General features: G+C 35.8%; 1 protein-coding gene and 1 long non-coding RNA gene across 4 annotated transcripts; one reads left to right on the forward strand and one right to left on the reverse strand.

Annotated features, from left to right (window-relative positions):
* Positions 1–281: 281 nt before the first annotated feature.
* LOC110262490 (cellulose synthase-like protein E1) lies at positions 282–5,470 on the forward strand. Of its 3 annotated transcripts, none has more exons than XM_021106871.2 (8): positions 282–851; positions 1,754–2,069; positions 2,628–2,768; positions 2,868–3,002; positions 3,227–3,439; positions 3,541–3,768; positions 4,303–4,650; positions 4,771–5,470. In XM_021106871.2, the coding sequence occupies exons 1-8, from the start codon at positions 544–546 to the stop codon at positions 5,335–5,337; spliced, it is 2,256 nt and encodes a 751-aa protein (XP_020962530.2). In that variant the 5' UTR covers positions 282–543; the 3' UTR covers positions 5,338–5,470. The 3 variants fall into 3 exon arrangements, with proteins under 3 accessions (XP_020962530.2, XP_088348906.1, XP_088348907.1); XM_088492780.1 differs by having other exon boundaries at positions 643–851; positions 1,801–2,069; XM_088492781.1 differs by having other exon boundaries at positions 643–851; positions 1,804–2,069.
* LOC148550124 (uncharacterized) lies at positions 5,383–6,716 on the reverse strand. Its single transcript, XR_015892060.1, has 3 exons — positions 6,481–6,716; positions 6,035–6,120; positions 5,383–5,536 (listed from the first exon to the last, which is right to left on the reverse strand). It is a non-coding gene; the product is annotated as an uncharacterized LOC148550124 (long non-coding RNA).
* Positions 6,717–12,909: the final 6,193 nt, after the last annotated feature.

A 12,909-nucleotide genomic window follows, 5' to 3' on the forward strand; every position in this document is an offset into this window, starting at 1 on the left:
TTTATTTATTAGATAAAGTATATTTTTATTTTCAATATTCTTAACAAGTTTTAAATATATTTTTAATATTTAATTTATTTCAATGTTATCTTTAATATTTTTAGATAAATTTCATTATGTCCTTTCCTTTATTTTTTTTTTTAATTTTACATTTCCTTTAAACACATCATTGTTGTCTTTATTCTCATCATCCGAAATTAAAAAAAAAAACTTTATTCTTTTTTTTTTAAAGTGTCTTTATGTTTTTCTATGAAGGTAACTATCAATGAAAGAAGTTAGCTATTTATCAATGCAAGCCTTTGTTGCCTGTTCTTGTATCACTATATATATATATATGCTGTATTTCTTCCTCTAATAATACAAGTTATATATGATTACACTTTACATTCTTTCATCACTCTATATATATATGTTAACTAGCTTATTATTAGTTTTGCAATAATAACAAGTTTTATTTTGAGAAAAGAAAACTTGTATTATTGTTATTATTAATAATTGTTATATATATTTCGAAATACATAGAATTAAACTCATTAGAAAGATATGGTTGTAAAGAGGAGTGATGATGAAGAATCATTGTTTGAGACAACCAAATCAAGAGGGAGCTTCCTACATAGGCTCTTTTCACTGTCTTTGTTTGTTGCCATCTGCTTTGTCTATGCTTACCGGTTGACCCACATACCCACCGGAGGAGAAGACCACGGCGGCGGCGAAGATTACTACTATGGGACATGGACTTGGCTCGGGTTGCTTGCGGCGGAGCTGTGGTTCGGCCTCTACTGGGTCTTGGCTCAAGCCTTCCGGTGGAACTTAGTGTTTAGGAAAACCTTCAAGAACAGACTTTCTCAAAGGTATCATTTTAAATGTTAGTAAAAAATTATCAAAATTTATTATTTTTAGTTTTATTTAATATATTTTATAATAAATAAATATTAAATAAGATAATTTAAATTATTTAAATAGATTATTTTTTTTCTCTTTAGTATTATTACTGTTTACATTATTAGTCCTTCTAACCTCTTTAACATTATGGCCTTGCAAATGGTAAAAGTTCAACATGACTCCTCTTTTATTATTACTTGAATGTATCACTTGTATATATATCAATAGTATTTATCTGAATACTAAAAATTAATTATTAATTATATATTATGTATACTTGTATAGAAATAAATATTTAATATTTCATAATTAAAAAATATATTATTATAAACAAATTTAATTTAATTATTCGTTTATTGTAGATTTAATTATTTTATTATAATAAATTAAGTTTGATTATTTTAATAACATGTGAATCAATATATATAAATCTAAATAAATATATAATAAATTTTTTAGTAACGGAATTTTAGTTTATACATAGAGAATTTTTGTTGTATAACTACATTTTACTATTGATAAAAGAGAGAAGAACGACAAAAACCACCCACATAAAAGATCTATCAATATATATATCAAAGTATAATAAAAATTGAACCAAAAGATATTGTTGTTATTAATTAATAATAAAATATTTATATATGTATTAGTAAGATATATTTAACATATATAGTAGTGAATAATTAAGTAAATACATTTGTCAACGAGCTATAACTCAAATGACATAATCTTCTCATACTCACCTAAAAATTGTGGATTCTTGGAAAAAAAATTAATTTAATACATTTGTAGTGATAATAAGACAATCAATAAAAATATATAGGAGTAGATAGTATAATAATTATAATTAATGGTGTAAATTAAATAACAGATATGAAGAAAGCAAGTTACCAAAAGTGGACATATTTGTGTGCACAGCAGATCCAGATATTGAGCCACCAATAATGGTGATCAACACAGTCTTGTCTCTTATGGCTTATGACTATCCTTCTGAGAAGCTGAGTGTTTATCTCTCTGATGATGCTGCTTCTGATCTCACTTTCTATGCTCTTTTGGAGGCTTCTCTCTTTGCCAAGCATTGGTTACCTTTCTGCAAGAAATTCAATGTTCAACCTACCTCTCCAGCTGCTTATTTTAATAATATCCTTCTTCACCATAATCATGCTAAAGAATTCGCAAACATTAAGGTATAATCATGTAACTTTAATTTAAAAAAAAAAATAGCTAGATCTTCCATGATAGTAAACAGTAGATATAGATGTCTTTCTGTCTATGAATAGTTTAAAACGAAATGGAGTATCTATATATTTCATTATTTATAGAATTATAGTAGTACATGTCTTGTTGCTGTTACATGAATATGAAAATGATATAAATTTAGACAGTAAAATATTTATTATCTTTTAAATTTCCATGACTATTTTTTATAGGTAGACACATCAAAAATAATTAACAATATATATAAATATTACCATTAAATTGATAAATAGATAGAAAGATATCATATGTTCATCGTTTATTATCGGCAGATTAAATTGGTATTTTTTTTCTAAGACTAATTAATTTAAAGTCAAAATTTTTAAAAATCTAATTATCACTTTACTCTTATATATTAAGACCAAAATATAAAAACGCTTTAATATATAATTTGTCCTTAAAGCTATAGGAAAAATTAAATTTTATTATAATGTCACGTTGTACTTACTTCTGACAATGCAATTTTGTGTTCATATTTAATGGTATAGAAATTATACGATGAGATGAAAAAGAGAATTGAAGATGCAACTAAGTTGGGAAGAATAGCGAGTGAAGAACGCTCGAAGCATAAAGGATTTTCCCAGTGGGATTCATATTCTTCTCGACGTGACCATGACACAATTCTTCAAGTATAATATAGTAACATTATTTATTATACAACTTTTTCTATCAATTAATTAGGTAATCATTTATATTAATTAATTAATTTGATATTGTTATGATAACAGATAATACTGCATAAAAAAGAGCCTCATAATTCTAAAGATGAAGATGGGAATTATTTGCCAACTCTTGTGTATTTGGCTCGTGAGAAGAGACCCCAATATCATCACAATTTCAAAGCTGGAGCCATGAACTCCTTGGTATACATGTTTTATCATAATTTCACAGTCATCTAATAAAATTCATGCGTTTAGATAATATTTTAAGTAATAATTTAAAAAATTAGTTATTTTTATTGATATTGTAATATGCGATTAGTTATCTGTCTGCATAAAAATTAAGTGCTAATTTTATTAATCCATAACTATATATATGCTACATTATATTAATTCTTCTTATGTTGCAACTAATTAATTAATTGTAGCTAAGGGTGTCATCAGTGATTAGCAATGCAAAGATCATTCTAAATGTAGATTGTGATATGTACTCAAACAGTTCAGAATCAGTAAGGGATGCTCTTTGTTTTTTGATGGATGAAGAGAAAGGCCATGAAATTGCTTTTGTGCAGTTCCCTCAAAAATTTGACAACATTCTCAAGCATGACATATACAGCAGCACTCTATTAACATTAATTGATGTGAGTCACTCCATCTTCACCAATAAAAATAAATTGAAAGATATTCAAATGATTCATTTTTTTCTTGTATTGATTATTATTTCTATTATTATTATATGAAGGTGGAGATGCATGGTGCGGATGGTTATGATGGCCCTTTGTACATCGGAACATGCTGTTTTCATAGAAGAGATGCTCTATGTGGGATGAAGTTCAGTGATAGATACAAGAATGACTTATTAAAGAGTGAGAGAGACAATTGCATAGGAGTAAACTTGAATGAATTAGAAGTAAAATCAAAGGCTCTAGCAAGTTGCACCTATGAAGAAAACACACTTTGGGGAAAAGAGGTGCCTTATATTTCCATATCCTCTCTTAATTGAACAAAATCCCTATTTATAAAATGAAAATTTCATATAGGAGCAGAAGTTTACCAGGATATATTTATTTGCGATCTTATAAAAGTTGGTAAAATATCGAATGATTCGAAAAACAAAAATGCTACGTGTATACTAAAAATTAATCACTGAATTAGTCTTCATAAATTTATGTATAAATAAATGTTTCACATCTTTCAACTAAATAATCAGCCATTAGAATTATCAATCATGTTATAGTAGATTCAAACCTGCAATAGACGAATAATTAAATTTGATTACAGAAGTATAGTAAAAAGAATTATGAGATGCTAAATACATATTTCTATATGTGGTAACTGATTGGTAGCTGATTTTTTATGTGCATGTAACATGATTGTTTGAAAAAGTAATTGAATCTTAAGAAAGTGAAAATTTCTTAATAAGATTCAATAAGATATTTAAACTTTAAAGATTTCTTAATATGCAGACTAAAAATTAGTGAATAATGGTTCAATCTAAATGTAGATGGGTGTGATATATGGGTGTCTAGTGGAGGATGTGATGACAGGATTGTGTATACATTTACAAGGATGGAAATCAGTGTACTATAGCCCACCAAGGAAGGCTTTCTATGGTGTTGCTCCAACCACCTTGCTTCAAGCACTTGTTCAGCACAAGAGATGGGCTGAAGGAGAACTTCAAATTCTTCTTTCTAAGCATTGTCCAGCATTCTATGGCCATGGAAGGATCAACTTAGCCCTACAAATGGGATATTCTTACTACAATTGTTGGGCACTCACCTCCTTATCAAAGCTATGTTACTCCATCATCCCTTCACTCTATCTCCTTAGAGGCATTCCCTTGTTTCCAAAGGTAATGTGATTATTTAGAAGCATCTTGCAAAACTTGCGTTTTTGTTGTATAACTTCATAATAAAAAATGTTTTATGTACTCATTGTCTTATACACTGAATACATTTCTTGTGCTGATCAGATGTCTAGCATATGGTTCATACCTTTTGCATATGTAATAGTGGGTGAAAGTGCTCGCAGTTTGTTGGAGTTTGTGTTATTTGGAGGCACAATCCAAGGTTGGTGGAATGACTTAAGGATGGTGCTGTACAAGGGAACAAGCTCTTACCTATTTGCTCTCATAGACAACATCTCCAAGTTATTTGGCCTTCCAGATTCTCCCTTTACAGTCACAGCTAAGATCATGGAGGAAGATGTTTCCGAACGATACGAGAAACAAGTTATGGAGTTTGGAGCAGCTTCTCCATTGTTCACTGTATTGGCAACACTTGCATTGCTCAATTTGTTCTGTTTACTTGGCATCTTGAAGGAGTTAGCCCTTAGTGAAGACTGGTTTGAAACTTATAAGAAAATGTCATTGCAAATTCTGTTGTGTGGGTTCTTGGTACTTATCAATATTCCTATATACCAAGGACTTTTCTTAAGGAAGGATAAGGGCAGATTGCCAAGCTCTATTGCCATTAAATCAACAGTATTGGCTCTAAGTATATGCATCCTCTTCAGCATGTTGAAAGATAAATTGTTGTAATGTCTGCATTTGTCTTTTATTTGGAAGAGAAAAAATATAATTTCATAATGAAGGGATTCTTATTGTCATTTGAAGGAATTGTATAATGTTTACTTTAGAAAGATGTTGGATATAAACATGTTCTTCTGTTCAAGCTTTTAGACAGGAGCAACCACTACTATGATTCTGCAGGAGGATTCTGTCAGCAAAACCATTTCTTCTGAAAATCAATTCATTCATGAGAAGGTTAACACGCTATACCTTACGATTAATTCAAGTACCATGCATCTATTCAATGATTACATTGCCATTTGACTATCTAAACTTGGACAAAGAAATAGAAACACCTTCCTGAGTTAGTTCTACAAATGATCCCTGAGCTAGAACAACAAACTACACAGACAAGAATGATAAGGTTCATTACTTCATTACCTTATTACCTCATATACATCAAGGTGCCAAGTTATCTAGCTACAATACACTTGTACTCAAGACAAGTTAATCCAACATAGAGCTGAGCTTGTTAACTAACATTGTTCCTAAATCCGTTGAAATGCATACACATGCAACATAGAGCAGAGCTTGTTAAGTAATAATGTTCCTAAATCCCTTTGAAATACATACACATGCATTATATACAATACACACACAGACAGCCACTCAAATATCCTAAACAATAGGAAACATTAAAGACATGCACAGGTTTAGAACATCTTACACTCGCAGTTTTGCCGGGATCTAACAGCTGAAGCTGGATCATTAACATCCCATTCACCAAACTTAAGGTAGTGGCTGACCCTTTTCCTGCTGTATATTAAGTCAACTTAGTCAACCAACATTCAAACCTGGTAAACTTCAAAATTAACAAATTCACATTTTTCAATACAAAATTCAAAACTAAACCTGATAATTTAATCATAAACTTGAACTATATGGGGATTAGAGAAACTAATCTAAAAGCAATTAACTAACACATCTAACCCGTTTCTATACTAATTGTTAATAAGTTGAACCCTTCCCTCTCTGTGAGGTATATTTTCTCTCTTCTCTTTCCCCCAATCCTAGGTCCAGATTAGGGATGCTCTCTGCAATAAACTACATAATCTAACTCCGCAGTAAAAGATGTTCAGTCATCAATAGTGTTCAGTTCAGTGTATTGTTAACCTTATCTTCTCTTTAGATCTTAGATCTGAGATATTTCCAAAGTCCGTTGTTGTTTCATCAGAGTTTAACCTAAAATTCGAAAAATCTAAACGCGGATCATATTACCAAAATCAATCATCGAAATTACAAATAAATCATAAAAATATAGCGATTATCGAACCAAAATCACGGAAATCGTAGCAGAAATAGCTAAACGCAATCATCGTCGAGGAATCGAACAGAGCAAACAGAACCGATTAAGATATTTCCAATTTTGTTTTAGCTTATTGGAGTTCTTAATATATATTTTATTTTGCAGCCAGAGTTTTGTTATTATTAGTATGTTTTTTTTTTTTTTTGTGTCTTTATTGGTATGTGTTTATTCACAATTTCCCGCTCAATAACTCAATCTCTTTATTTTTTTAAAAAAATATTTGCATAGGTTAAAAATATTGAATTGATAAAAATTAAAATATATTTATAAAAATCTTAAATTATTGTTGTTTAGTATTTTACTAATATCTTTTTTCTTCTTCATTTTTCTAATTATATATTATCGAATAAGAATAGAAATTAAAAAAATATATAATATTTTTATAATTTTAAATTATATTATTATTTGTAAAAAAATATTTTCATAACTAAGCAATTATTTGAAAATGAGAGAGTATTAGAATAGAAACAACACCAACATTAAAAAAAAAATATCAATGTTTAGCTAAACTTATCCATCATTTCATCATTAAAAAAAATGGTCATTACCAAATTAGCCTAAGAATTTTAAAAATAGATAATTTTTTTAAAATAATGCACAAATTAATTTTTAAAGTTTTATTTCGGTAAATAAATCAATTTTCAGTTTATTTTTTAGTATAGTAATTATTCAGATCAGTTTTCAAGAATTTTAATAGCAGATATTTAAATTTTCAAAAAAAATTAATACAAAAATCAATTACCAATATTTTTTCCATTAGACATAATAGTTTTTCGTAAAAAAAGTAAAATAAAATTAATATTACTATTAATTGCACAATAATACTGTACCATAATTTTTTGTATTATTGGACAAAATTAATAATATATATATATATATATATATAGTCACTCATTAATAATAATAATAATAATAATAATTGTTACGGTGGGTAACCAGAGATTAGTGGGCCGGATGGCGTTGGTTGGCCCAAACGTGTGAGGGAGGTGACTATCGAGTGAACCTGAAACTCGGTGTTCCTCCGTCCGACTTGTACGTGTGAAAGAATGGGGGGTGGTACCTGCAAAGACACTCCGATGCCTAAGTTAGCAAGAGTGTGAGCAAGTTTAGAATGTATTGGACTTAGTGATACCTGAGGGATGTCAGGGTATTTATAGTGGTGAACCAATAACCACCGCTGAAGTAGTGCCACCTTTTTAGGTGGATAACCGTTCCCATATCTTAGGGAGGTTAAGATATGGCTCTATGAAGTGGTTAGAGAGTTTCTAGGGGCAGTTACTCATTCGAATGAGTGTTATCTGCCAGCTAACCCTCGTATCCGACTTCTTTGGAGCAGGTCGTGTTCAGTACCGACTTCTGGGGATGAAGGCTGGTACTGGGTGAGGGCCAACCCTTTGGGTTGGGCCTTTTTGCTTGGATCCTGGACCTTTATTATTGGGCCAGGGTATGAACAGTGCCCCTACTCGAGCCCAATTTCTTTTTAGGATTTGGGTTCGAGTATTCAACTCGGGGTCGTAGCCGATTTGCAAGAGGACCGACGTGATGGTTTAAGAACCGACGTGGTTTTTCGTGACCTTTTGGTTCTGACAGTTACGTCTAATCAAGCGTCGTGTCCATTAGGGGTGTGCGTAGGGATTTAATGGCCTTGGTAACGGTGCATCTTCATTAATGATTGCCCCAATTTTACCATTATGCCCCTAACGTCTTTATAAATACTTTCCATCTCTTTCGTTGTTTCGTTTCTGCAATCTTTCAAATTTCCCTTACATTTGTTCGTGCTGCGTTCTTGCGTTTCAAAGGCTTTTATTTCCTCCAGTCTTGATTTCAGACTTAAAGGTTAGCCTTTCCCCTTCTGTAACATGCGTTCTATTTGCGTGTCTTTATCTTGTAGGTAGATTTGGTTTGTAGGCTTTAGTTCCGTGCCCCTTCCCTTAGAGATCGTGTGTTGATTTTCCTTTTCTTTTGTAGGTTTCTTGTCACCCTTTTTTAAGAAAAGAAATGGCTTCCGTAGACGCTCTCTCCCAGTGGGTTGATGTTACGGTCCTAGGGGAGGAGCCCTCGGTTGATACTGAATTTATCACCCACCTGCGTACTCACTATAGAATTTGTACTTCTGAAGAAGATGAACCGAAGTACGAGTTGATAGTTCCGGGTCCAGAAGACCGGGTTTGTTTCGGGAGGGCCGACGAGACGGCCCCTCATTTCTTTTTATGTATGAGAGCATGGTTACTCGTTTGGGCATTTTTCTCCCCTTTTCAGAGTTTGAAATGTCTGTGTTGCGTCATTGCCGGGTTGCCCCCACCCAGCTTCACCCCAACTCTTGGGGTTTTTTGAAAATTTACCAATTCATCAGCCAGGCCTTAGAGTTTCCGACTTCTCTGAGGATTTTCTTCTATCTCTTCCATATGACCAAGCCCTTCAGTGGGTTAAATAATAAGCAACAATGGGTGTCCTTCCGTGCCATTCAAGGTCGGAGGCTTTTTACCCTTTTTGACGAATCCTTTCATGATTTCAAAAACTATTTTTTCAAAGTTCAAGCAGTAGAGGGTCACCACCCCTTTTTCCTGGATGATGATTCTTCTCCCCGGTTCTCTTTATATTGGCTAGAGGCCTCTCCCTGCGAGAAATATGGTCTGGACGACCTGGATGAGGTGGAGGCGGCCATTGTGGGGTTCCTCCGAGAAGTGTGGGGGAGGGCCCCATATTTGGATACCAAAAAGTTTCTCCAGGGGTCGCCGACCTTTGTCCAGTCACAACTAGGTAGCTTTTTGCGTTTTTCATTTATCTCTGACTTGCAACTTCTTTTACCGACTTGTCTGATCAATTTGTTTTTGTAGAGATGGCAAAGAAAAATGCTCAAGAGTCTTTCCAGAGGGTTCAGGAAGCCAAGGCGAAGTCTCGCGCCAGATCTGGTGGTGCTAGGGTGGCTGTCTCTCCTTCTCCTCCTCCTCGGAATGTTGGGACTTCCTCCCAACCTATTGTGATTTCTTCCTCTGCCTCCTCTCTGCCACCCCCTTCCGCCCGACCTACTCCCGAACCAGAGCTAAAGAAGCGCAAGACCTTGGAGTCCGGCGCTTCTGGTGAGGCGGACGCTCTTGCGTTCGTCCGAAAGAACATCTATCCCCATGCTCGTATGAGTATGGATGATGTTTCTGTTCGGCACTACCTCACCACTGTGGTTGAGGAGAGTCTCAAGACGGCGGGGGTTTGTGGCAAACTCTTGGATATATTTGAGAAGACTCCTATCAGCTCTTTAGGGACGACCTCGAGGGTCGAGGAGCTGGAGGGTAGGCTTCGCATATATCAGGAGCATGAGAGGGAGTTGGAGGGGAAAGTCGCCAAACTGAAGGAGGAGAGGGACAGCCTCCGGGAGAAGGAGCAGAAGTTGCAAGCCCAATGCAACATGGAGGTAGGTTTGAGGAAAGCAGCGCAAGCCAGCTATAACAGTTTATTTGCTGATCTTGTGTCTGTAAAGAACGACTTGCTGAATGCTCGGAAGGCCTACACCGAGTTGGAGGACTCTATTGCGGATGGTGCTGATGAGGCTTGGAGGATTTTCAAGGAACAGGTCGGAGTTATTGCTCCTGACTTGGACCTTTCTCCTTTGGACCCTGATAAGATTGTTATTGATGGTGCCATCGTGGATCCTCCTGTCCCCATAGTAGAGTCTGAGTCTGATTTAAAGACTCGGGGGCAGAGGATCGTAGAGTCCCCTCCTCGCTCTAAGGACGCTCCGAGTTCCTCTACCATTCCTCCGACTTCCTCTTCGACTCCTGCTCCTGGCGTTCCCCCTGACTCTGCTGGTGGTGATCCTCTTAAAAAGTGATTTTGGTTATTGGGGCCCGGCCTGTGGGCCCCTTTTTTTAAACTCTTTATATTTATTTGTTGGTGTTTTGAACAATTTTTTGGCCTTTTAGGGCCGTAAACAAAACAATTTATGATGCCTTTTTTAATAAGGGTTTAATTTAGCGTTAAATAAATGCCCTTTTTGGATAAGGGTTTTGAGTTACCTTATGCGCGCATGCTTTTTCTGTTCGTGGTTCTTTTGATTCTTTGATCTTTTCTAGAAAAACCTTTTCTTTGGGGCTTGCCTGCTTTTCTGAATCTCCTTGATCTTCAAGGCAGCTTTACAATTTTTCTTAGTTTTTCCTATCTCTTTTTGTTATTCCTAGTACTCAATTTCGTTTTATTGAGCTTTTCGTGACTTAGGCTACTTTTGCGATTCATTTTAATTTTACTTGGTTTCGCCTTCTGACTTATGAGTCGGACTGCTCCCGAGTTTATCATGATCGACTTCTATAGCCTCTTTACGCCGACTTGTACCTCGTCGTTTTATCCTGACGACCATCTAGGCCGGTTCATGGGATTTTCACGTTTTGTCGAGCTTAAATCGGCGCGTTTCGTAGAAAGAGAAATAAAAAAGGGAATTTAAAAGATATATTTTAAAATAAAAGAGATCTTTATTAGTTGAGGAGGTACCTTATTGCTACTAAGGGCTTTTGATAATTTATTTCCCTTAGCCCCTACTATGATGCCTCGTTAAAAACCCTTCTCCAGAAAAAACCCTTTGATTCTGGGAAAAAATCATGAAGCTGGGAAAAGAGTACATCAAGGAGTAGAGTTTGCTTTTAACTGTAGTACCTTTTCATATTACAAGCATGCCATGACCTTGGTAACTCGGTGCCGCCTAAGTCGGTCACCTTATAATAGCCCTTTCCTAAGACCTCCTTGACCTTGTATGGTCCTTTCCAATTAGCAGCGAGTTTTCCCTCCCCCGATTTGTTGACTCCAATGTCGTTTCTGATTAAGACTAAGTCGTCAGGGGTGAAACTCCTTCGAATGACTTTTTTGTTGTACCTTGTAGTCATCCTTTGTTTCAACGCTGCTTCTCTTATCTGAGCTTCTTCTCGGACTTCAGGGAGCAAGTCGAGCTCTTCTTTGTACCCCTGTATATTCCTGATCTCGTCGTGGAAGATCACTCTTGGGCTTTGCTCATTGACCTCTATTGGGATCATGGCTTCTACGCCATAGACTAGTCGGAAGGGTGTTTCTCCAGTGGCGGATTGGGGGGTTGTTCTGTAAGCCCATAGTACTTGTTGGAGCTCTTCAGCCCAAGCTCCTTTCGCCTCTTGTAATCTTTTCTTCAGCCCTGCCAGCATGATTTTGTTGGCTGCTTCGGCTTGCCCATTGGATTGTGGATGTTCCACTGAGGTGAACTGGTGTTTGATGCTCATACTGGCTACTAGGCTTCTAAAGGTGGAGTCGGTGAACTGGGTTCCGTTATCCGTGGTAATGGAATAAGGTATCCCATACCTTGTGATTATATTTTTGTAGAGGAACCTCCGACTTCTTTGTGCAGTGATGGTGGCCAGTGGCTCTGCTTCTATCCACTTTGTGAAATAATCTATTCCCACTATTAGGTATTTAACTTGTCCTGGCGCCTGGGGAAAGGGACCTAATAAATCCATTCCCCATTTTGCAAAGGGCCATGGAGAAGTGATACTAATGAGCTCTTCTGGGGGAGCCACGTGGAAATTTGCATGCATCTGACATGGCTGGCACTTTTTCACAAATTCTGTGGCATCTTTCTGTAAGGTTGGCCAGTAGAATCCAGCTCGGATCACTTTCCTGGCCAATGACCTGGCTCCGAGGTGGTTCCCGCAGATTCCACTATGTACCTCCTCCAACACCTCGGTGGCTTTTGAGGTTGGTACACACTTTAACAATGGTGTTGATATCCCCCTTCTATAGAGAACATTTTTCACCAAGGTATAGTGTTGTGCTTCCCTTCGGATTTTCTGGGCTTCTTTTTCCTCCTTAGGGAGGATGTCGAATTTTAGGTATTCGACTAAGGGGTTCATCCATCCGAGGTTTAATCCGACCACTTCAAAGACTTCTAGTGTGTCTTCCGTTTTTACCACTGAAGGTTCCTGGAGAGTCTCTTGAATCAGGCTTCTGTTATTTCCTCCCGGCTTGGTACTTGCTAGCTTGGATAGGGCGTCTGCTCTGCTGTTTAGATCCCGAGTTATGTGTTTCACCTCGGTTTCTGCAAAGCGCCCCAGGAGCTCCGAAGCTTTTTCCAAGTACCTTTTCATATTTGGGTCCTTTGCCTGATATTCCCCACTTATTTGGGAGGTCACTACTTGGGAGTCGCTGTATACCATCACCTTCATAGCACCGACCTCTTCTGCCAGCTTCAATCCTGCGATCAAGGCTTCGTATTCTGCCTGATTATT

Source organism: Arachis ipaensis, chromosome B7 (genome assembly GCF_059453495.1).
Source record: "Arachis ipaensis isolate K30076 ecotype BB chromosome B7, ASM5945349v1, whole genome shotgun sequence".
In the NCBI taxonomy this organism is placed as follows: domain Eukaryota; kingdom Viridiplantae; phylum Streptophyta; class Magnoliopsida; order Fabales; family Fabaceae; genus Arachis; species Arachis ipaensis.